Genomic DNA, 9,409 nt, shown 5'->3' with positions numbered 1-9,409 from the left:
ACTCCAGTCTGGGCGACAGAGTGAGACTCCAACTCAAAAAATAATAAATAAATAAATAAAAAGCCAGGCATGGTGTGCGTGCCTGTAGTCCTAGCTACTGGGGAGGCTGATGAGGGAGGATCGCTTGAGCCTAGGAGTTTGAGTCTGCAGTAAGCTGTGATTGTTCTACTGCATTCCAACCTGGACAACAGAGCGAGACCTTGCCTCTTAAAAAAAGAAAGACAAGGACGGGCTCAGTGACTCATCCTGTAATCCTAGCAGTTTGTGAGGCCGAGGCGAGTGGATTGGCTGAGCCCGCACGTTCGAAACCAGCCCGGGCAACTTGGTGAGATCCCATCTCTACAATAAAATTAAAAATTAGCTGGGCATGGTAGCACGAGCCTGTAGTTCCGGAAAGCTGAGGTGGAAGGATCTTTGGTGTCCAGCGGGTCAACGCTGGGGTAGCCGTCAGCGTGCTGCTGCTCTCTAGCCTGAGTGATGGAGTGAGACTCCAACTCAAAAGAAAAAAAACAGGCTGGACTTGGTGGCTCAGCCTGTAATCTCAGCACCTTGGGAGGCTAAGGCTAGTGGATTGTCTGAGCCTGCAGGTTCGAGACCAGCCCGGGCAACTTGGCGAGACCTCATCTCTACAATAAAGCAAAAATTAACCAAGCGTGGTAGTGCGTGCCTGTTGTTTTGGCTACTTGGAAGACTGAGGTAGAAGGATTGCCGGAGCCCAACAGGTCAACTCTGGGGTTCGTGCCACTGCCCTACAGCTTGGGTGATGGAGTGAGACTCCAACTTAGAAGAAGAAGAAGCAGAAGAAAGGTCATGTATCTTAAGATTTTGAACCTGTATCTGTTTAGAATTGAAGGCAGATAGCAACAGGCCTTAAGTAAATTTAAGTTGAGTTGACCAGGTGTGGTGGCTCATGCCTATAATCCCAGCACTTTGGGAGGTCAAGGTGAGAGGATTGCTTGAGTCCACGGGTTCGAGACCAGCCTGGGCAACTTGGTGAGACCTCATCTCTACAATAAATAATAATTTAAAAAGTTCGCCAGGCATGGTTGCGCATGCTTGTAGCTCCAGCTCCTTGGAATGCTGACTCGGAAAGGTCACCTGAACCTAGCAGGTTGAGGCTGCAGTGGTCCTCAGTGTACCACTGAACTCCAGCCTGGGCGACAGAGCGAGACTCCTACTCAAAAAAAAAATTTAAGTTTAGTTAAATTGCTGAGGCTAAACATCCTTTAATATGGGTAGGAGTTTAACTCAGTTAACTTCAAACCTCTCTGTGTGTGTGTATATAGTATTCTTTTTTTTTCTCCCTCCCTGGCTCCCTCCTTTCCCTTCCCTATCATCCCGTATCTTCCCATCCATTCCTGGCCCTCCAGCTTTCTCCGTATAGTAGTATATTTTTGTTTTTTGGTTTTTTTTAGTTGGAGTCTCACTTTGTTGCCCAGGCTGAAGGGCAGTGGCATGCTCCTAGCTACCGCAGCCTCGATCTGCTGGGCTCAGACGATCCTTCTGCCTCAGCCTTCCAAGTAGCTGGAACTACAGGGATGTGCCACCACCCCCAGCTAATTTTTTTTATTTATTGTAGAGATGAGGTCTCACCAAGTTGCCCACGCTGGTCTCAAACCCATGGTCTCAGGCAGTCCTCTTACCTCAGCCTCCCAAAGTGCTAGGATTAAAGGTGTGAACCACTGTGCCCAGCTAGTATTATTCTTAACAGCTTTACCATCTCACCTTCTCTTATGGACTATTTAAGTAGTAGCTTTATTCTGATCTCACTTACATTTTTCTTTCCATAGGATGGATAGAATGACAGAAGATGCTCTTCGCCTGAATCTGTTAAAGCGGAGCTTGGACCCAGCAGATGAACGAGATGATGTCCTGGCAAAGCGACTCAAAATGGAGGGACATGAGGCCATGGAACGTCTAAAAATGTTGGCATTGCTCAAAAGGAAGGATTTGGCAAATCTTGACGTGCCACATGAGTTACCCACCAAACAGGATGGTAGTGGTGTCAAGGGCTATGAAGAAAAACTCAATGGGAATCTCAGGCCTCATGGAGACAACAGGACTGCTGGAAGGCCAGGCAAAGAAAACATCAATGATGAGCCTGTGGATATGAGTGCTAGACGGAGGTATGGCTCAGTTCAGCTGCCTCCAGGGATAGGGTCTTCTCATAAACTATGTCTGTGAAAATGGAATGAATCCCAATGAGGAGGGTGTTTTTCATCCTAAAGCTTCTTGAAGATATATCTGTATCATCTGGCTTGATCATAAATTCCTCTTATTTCTAAGTGAAGCCAGGTGCCTCAAAAACTGCCTAGCATAGGGAATCATAGTTGTTACTCTTAAAATAACAACTATGGTCATTTCTGGATAAAGGGGACACTTAGGGAGCTGATAGCCCAATTAGAATTGAGTCAAGTCATATTTTTACTCTAATCATATGGCCATTTTAGGAGGAGAAAGTCTTCAAATAATTCCAGGAGTTTTAGGATCTTTTTGTGTGTGTGTGTGTACTCCCAGCTTTTATTACACCCAAAAGCATGACTTTTCTTGTGTCAAAAAGCAAATTCTCTTCATGTGGTAAGTGTCTACATTTATGCTGCATCTATATCACTCCTCCTGGTTCCCACATATACATTTGTTTATACACGTATGTTTATTCTCATATAACACATGTGCAAGCACATTTTCACAGACCTTTTTTTTTCTGGTGTCTGAAAAGGTTGAGTTCTTGAAACGGTGGTGCACACACTAAGGAGAGGTGTCTGGAACTGGCTGAGGCTTGAGTCTAATGGGCAGTGAATCACAGCATAGCTAACCCTAGATTTAAGAAAATTCAGAAACAACTGCTTGCATGAGAATCAGTGTTCATTTGCCCTCCAAGTGACTTAGCTGGCTTTGTCCTAGGACTAATCCAAAGCAGGATCTTTAAGAAGTTGAACTGAAGCTGGGTACGGTGGCTTACACCTATAATCCCAGCACTTTGGGAGGCAGAAGCAAGAGGATTACCTGAGCCCAGGGGTTCTAGACCAGCATGGGCAACTTGGTGAGATTTCGTCTCTGCAATAAATAAATAAATAAATAGCCAGGTGTGGTGGTGTGCACCTGTGCTTCCAGCTACTTGGAAGGCTGAGGTGGAAGGATCACCTGAGCCCAGCAAGTCGAGACTACGGTGACCATGAGTGTGCCACTGCACTCCATCCAGAGACAGAGTGAGACTCCTAACTCAAAAAAAGGCGGGGGGGCTGATGGAGAATGAAGACGAAAGCAAGGAATGGTTCCAACTTTACATGTGTTTCTTTCTCTACTTTATAGGGTTTAGTTACTGGTCTTGTACCAGGGTTATTTTTTTAAACTGCACTTTATGAGGTAACGTTATTCTGGGTAAATAGCTTTAAAAACCCCTTGAATACATCAGATAAATTCCCCAGTGGTCCTGGAAGAGGAGAAAAATCCTTGGAAGTTATAGGTAGTATCAGCATATTGTAAGTAGATTAATCCTTAGATCTTTTGAAAGAAAAAGAAGTGTGTGAATGAGATCATGTACCTTAGCAACAAGGGGAGCTGTTAGGTAGATTATTCACAACCCAAAATGGAACTCAGAGCAGTTTTTTTTTTGTTGTTTGTTTTTTTTTTTGAGTCAGAGTCTCACTCTGTTGCCCAGGCTGGAGTGCAGTGGCCCACTTATGGCTACCACAGCCTCGACCTGCTGGGCTCAGGCAGTCCTTCCACCTCAGCATTCCAAGTCGCTGGAACTACAGGCACGTGCTTATTATTATTATTTTAATTGTAGAGACAAGGTCTTGCCAAGTTGCCTGGGCTGATCTCGAACCCACAGTCTCAGGCAATCCACTTGCCTCAGCCTCCCAAAGTGCTGGGATTACAGGCTGAGTCACTGAGGTTGGCCAACAACTTGCTCTTAATCATCCTTACTCTTCTGAAACAAGTGACTGATCCTACTTCATTTGGAAGGAAGAAAGAGGGGAGCTGTTAAGTAGATTCTTCACATCCCAAATTGGAACTTAGAGCAGTTTTCTTTTTTTGAGTCAGAGTCTCACTGTCGCCTAAGCTACAGTGCAGTGGCAAGCTCACAGCCACCGCAGCCTCAACCTGCTGAGCTCAGATGATCATTCTACCTCAGCCAAGTAACTGGAACTACAGGCATGCACCACACCCAGATAATTTTTGTATTTATTGTAGAGATGAGGTCTTGGCAAGTTGCCCACACTGGTCTTGAACCCATGGGCTTGGACAGTCCTCTCACCTGGGCCTCCCAAAGTGATGGGATTATGGGTGTGAGCTATCGCACCCGGCCAGAGCAGTTTTCAAAGAAACACTGATATACAATTTGGTAAGCTCTCATTAGTATTATTGGAATTGTACAGTATTGCAGATACAATATGTGTTAAAAAATCAGACTGTGCCAGACATGGTGGTTCATACCTATAATCCTAGTACTTTGGGAGACTGAGAGGAGAAGATTGCTTGAGGCCAGGTGTTCAAGGCCAACCTGGGCAACATAGCGAGACCTCTCTCCAAAAATTGTATTAAAAATTAGCCAAGCATTGTGGAGCATGCCTGTAGTTCCAGCTTCTCAGGAGGCTAAAGCAGGCGGATTATGAAGTGAGCTCTAATCATGCTACTGTACTTTACCCTGGATGACACAGAAAACCCTTCTCTAAAACATACACGCATGCACACAATGCACACACACACGCGCGCACACACACACACACACACACACACACACACACACACACACACAAATCAGACTGCTCTGAAAACCCAGCCTTTAAAAAATATTTTAATTGGGAGTGATAAACTCTTTAATTTTTAAAAATTTTTTAGAGATATTATCTCACTATATTGCCCAGGCTGTAGTGCAGTGACTATTCACAGGCTCAGCCATAGCACACTGTAGCCTGAGACTCCTGGGCTCAAGTAATCCTCTTACCTTAGCCTCCCAAGTAACTGGGAACTGTAGGTGCGTGCTACTGTGCCCAACATAGGAGTGATCTTTTGAAACAATCCTCTGGAAGCTGGGGACTCCACATGTACTGGCAGCTATTTTTTACACTGAGCACCCAGCTGCTTTATAAGAATGACCAAAATTGATAGAATCCCAGCAAGGGGATCCATGATTTATTTGATAAGGCCAAAAAGAGGAAAGAATTTGAAAGCAGAAGGAAAGACGAGTTCTTAACATGATAACCATGTCATAATTGCCTGCCTTATTTTGCCATCAGATGGGCAAGTTATGATATCTTTGAAATAAGGTATGTATGAAACCAGTACTACTTATATTTTGGAATTCTAGGGAGACAGTAGTTCTCTTGTTTAGTCATTTTTTTCCACTGGAATAAAAATTAGGAACCTTATAGCTTCTGGGAATATGCCACACAGAGTCACAAGTGATATCAGCAGCAAGTCAAGTTTTTAATAACATCTAAAAGGTAGGGGCTTCATACTTAAATAACCAAAATGTTGTAAGTTGTATGTATGTCTGGAAAAAGAGCAAAGGGTTTTCTCTTGTGGAATGTTGAACAAATAAGATCAGAATCCCAAGTCAAAAGTTTTTTAAAAATTGAAGAATGAGACTGGACTTGGGATTGACTTTATCTGTGCTATCTGTCTAATATGGGTCCGATTATATTTAGGAATAAAATATCACTTGGAGTTTTCCTCAGATGTAACTTCCTGATAAATATCACATAATTCTTCCATCTCCAACCAGGAATGTCTCTGCTTTTCTTGGTACTGGACAGTTCCAAGCAGTAGATGCCACTCACATGAGCAGGGAAGAATTCCTTACCTTAGAAATATTCAGCCAGGCTCAGTGGCTCAGCCTGTAATCCCGCGCCTTTGGGAGGCTGAGGTGAGTGAATTGCATGAGCCCGCGGGTTCGAGACCCGTCTGGGCAACTTGGCGAGACCTCATCTCTACAATAAAATCAAAAAAATTAGCCCGGCCTGGTAGCGCGCCCCTGTAGTTCCAGCTACTTGGAAGGCTGAGGCGGAAAGATCGCCAGAGCCCAGAAGGTCGAGGCTGCGTTGGCCGGGAGCGGCCACTGCACTCCAGTCTGGGCGACAGAGTGAGACTCCAACTCAGAAAAAAAAAAAAAAGAAATATTCTCCTGTAACGTATGTGTCCAGCCAGGACCAGAATGAAAAGAGTTTCTTACTGGTGATAGAGATATTGGGGGATTCAGCAGACAGTAAGGAATTTTCCAGACCTCCAAATTACTCACTTATGTCAGTCATGGGAGTGGGAGTAAGGGAATATAGAAATGATAAGTAAATCACACCAAAAAAATGAATTCAAACACTGTTTAGACCTGACCATTACTCCAGCTACTTGACGGTAGAGGGTGGGAAGCTCTTTTCTCCCTCTAGTGGCTTCTTTTTCTGTAATGCCACATTCTGTTTTATCTCTGACTGACAATCTAGATAAACTTAATAGTTCACAGTACAGTCATTCTCATCAATCTATTCCTCTATCATATTTTCTCAACTAAATGTGGTTGCTTTCAGTAACTCAAATTTACCCTGTTGAGAAACTGAATGCCTATCTTAATCATCAGGGGTGCTTTTTCAAAAGACATCCATGTCCCAACAGCAGCTGAAACAATCTCTGAGAGGCCAGGCGTGGTGGTTCAAGCCTGTAATCTCAGCATTTTGGGAGGCCAAAGCAAGAGAATTGCCTGAGCCCGCAGATTCGAGACCAGTTTAGGCAACATGGTGAGACCTCGTCTCTACAGTAAATCAAAAAATTAGCCGGGCGTGGTAGCACACGCCTGTAGTTCCGGCTACTTGGAAGGCCGAGGTGGAAGGATTGCTGGAACCCAGCAGGTTGACGCTGGGGTGGCCGTGAGCGTGCCACTGTACTCCAGCTGGAGCGACGGAGTAAGACTCCAATTCCGAAAAAAAGAGTCCCTGAGAAGTAGTGGAGAGGCTCTCACAACTAATGATCTGCAAGTATTAAGGGGTTAAGTTACTCATTTAAATAAGACCAAAGAATAGTTGCCTTAGACCTGTGTACTCCCAGCTATGCTGACAATCTCAAGAAAAGTAGGATCAAGGAAGATATGTTTGAAATCAGAGAAGAGTTAGAAGATATAGTCATTGATTTGGGAACCTAAGGCAATTAGAGTTTCCAGAATTCTTGTTACCTGGGTCTTAAGTAGTATGTGCCACTTTTCATCATTTTACAGATACAAATGATGCTTTTAAGGCTAGTCCCAGAAAGACCTAAATAAGAATAAATGTTTGATAAATAGAATTAGGAGTAAGAAGAGCCAGTGTGGGAGATTTAGGTTTCAAAGCAATATGTAGAGAACTTTTTTCTGAGAAAAGTAAAACTCTGGCAAGTCTGGTGTGGTCTCTCATGCCTATAATCCCAGCACTTTGGGAGGCAGAGGTAGAGGCAGGAGGATTGCCTGAGCCCAGGAGTTCAAGACTAGCCTAAGCAGCATAGTGAGACCTTGTTTCTACGAAAAAAAAATTTTTAATTTCAAAAAAAATTAGCCAGAGTGTACCTGTAGTCCCAGCTATTTAGGAGACTGACACAGAACAATCACCTGAGCCAAGGAGTTCGAGGCTACAGTGAGTCATGGTCATGCCACTACACTCCAGCCTGGGTGACCTTGAACCTCAACTCAAAAAAAAAAACTCTGGCAAGCGGATGCAAGTTCCATGCCTTTAATTCTGGAGTTTTAATCCTTTTCCATAAGGCTGTAGACATCACTTGACACAGTCCATTCCTTCAAACCACTGACAGTAGTAGTTCCTTCTTCTGTTCACTCTTCAATATCTGCTCTTGATAATATAGATTATCATTGGTATTGTCACATATAACCCACTTTTTTATAAATCCTCAATGAGAACTATGTTAATATTATAATGAGCTGCCTTTTTAGTAACATATCAATGTAGAAAAGTAGTTTTCTGTTTTATAGACCTTCACTATTGGAAATACCTTAATTTTTCCTTTTCTTGTCTAGTGAGCCAGACCGAGGAAGGCTAACTCCCTCCCCAGACATCATTGTTTTGTCTGACAACGAGGCTTCCAGTCCCCGTTCTAGCTCCAGAATGGAAGAAAGACTCAAAGCAGCCAACCTAGAGATGTTTAAGGTAAGAAGGAAAAATGCCTTCAATTTTCTTTAATTCTTTAACAGTCCCATTTGTCTTTTTTTTTTTTTTGAGAGTGTCTGACTGTCTCCCAGGCTGGAGGGCACTGGCATGCCTCTCGGCCACCACAGCCTCAACCTGCTGGGTTCTGGTGATCCTTCTGCCTCAGTCTTCCAAATAGCCGGAGCTGCAGGCGAGCGCTACCACGCCTGGCTAATTTCTTTTATATATTGTAGAGACAAGGTCTCACCAAGTTGTCCAGGTGGGCCTTGAACCCGCAGAGCCACTGAGCCCAGCCTGTCTTTTTTGATTATCTATCTACTGTTCGGATCTAAATGACTACCCATTAATGAAAACACTTTATAGTGATATTCAACTTCACCAGCATGCCTCTTTAAAAGGAACAGTTAGAATCAAATGGTGATGATAGTTTGAAAAAGTATATATATACTTCAATGTAGCTTATCTTTGGGGGAAAAATTTCATAATTCAAATCATATAAAGTAAACTCTTGGCTGAAAAGATACCTTCTTTTTTTTTTTTTTTTTTGAGTTGAGGTTTGTCACCCAGGCTAGAGTGCAGTGGCAAGCTCATGGCCACCGCCACCTTGACCTGCTGCACTCAGGTGATCCTTCCACCAAAACCTTCCAAGTAAATGGAACTACAGGATGGCTGCCTGATTTTTTAATTTATTGTAGAGACGAGGTCTCGCCAAGTTGCCCAGACCTGTCTTGAACCCGTGGGCTCAGGCAATCCTCTCATCTCATCCATGCAAAGTGCTGGGATTACAGGCATGAGCCACTGCGCCCGGCCTGGAAAGATACCTTCTACACTCTGTCCTAAATTTCAGAATATGAAGGGATTTTTTTTTTTTTTTTTTTTTTTGAGTTGGAGTCTCACTGTCACCCAGACTGGAGTGCAGTGGCATGCTCCCGGCCACCACAGCCTCAACCTGCTGGGCTCCGGCAATACTTCCACCTCAGCCTTCCAAGTAGCTGGAACTACAGACGTACACTACCATGCCTGGCTACTTTTTTATTTATTGTAGAGACGAGGTCTCACCAAGTTGCCTAGGCTGGTCTTGAACCTGCAGGCTCAGGCAGTCCACTCGCCTCGGCCTCCCAAAGTGCTGGGATTACAGGCTGAGCCACTGAGCCTGGCCTGAAGGGATTCTTAAATTTTTTGTGTATATCTAGAAGAAATGTGACTTTAAGATATTTTAAAATGGGCCGGGCTCGGTGGCTCAGCCTGTAATCCCGTGCCTTTGGGAGACTGAGGTGAGTGGA

General features: G+C 44.0%; 1 protein-coding gene across 1 annotated transcript in view; it reads left to right on the top strand.

The window, feature by feature from the left end:
- The window catches only part of GATAD2B (GATA zinc finger domain containing 2B), a 128,107-nt gene that overhangs the window by 101,524 nt on the left and 17,174 nt on the right, over nucleotides 1-9,409 (top strand). The window contains exons 2-3 of the mRNA XM_008059326.2: nucleotides 1,791-2,126; nucleotides 7,997-8,126. Of these exons, the coding sequence (XP_008057517.1) occupies nucleotides 1,792-2,126; nucleotides 7,997-8,126 (465 nt within the window). The 5' untranslated portion in view covers nucleotide 1,791. The remainder of the gene's footprint in view (nucleotides 1-1,790; nucleotides 2,127-7,996; nucleotides 8,127-9,409) is intronic.

The sequence above is a fragment of the Carlito syrichta genome, unplaced genomic scaffold (genome assembly GCF_000164805.1).
Source record: "Carlito syrichta isolate Samal-C Ts95f unplaced genomic scaffold, Tarsius_syrichta-2.0.1 Scaffold303992, whole genome shotgun sequence".
NCBI classification, from domain to species: domain Eukaryota; kingdom Metazoa; phylum Chordata; class Mammalia; order Primates; family Tarsiidae; genus Carlito; species Carlito syrichta.
Note: the sequence above shows the minus strand (reverse complement) of the source record. Positions and strands in the feature narration are given on the sequence as shown.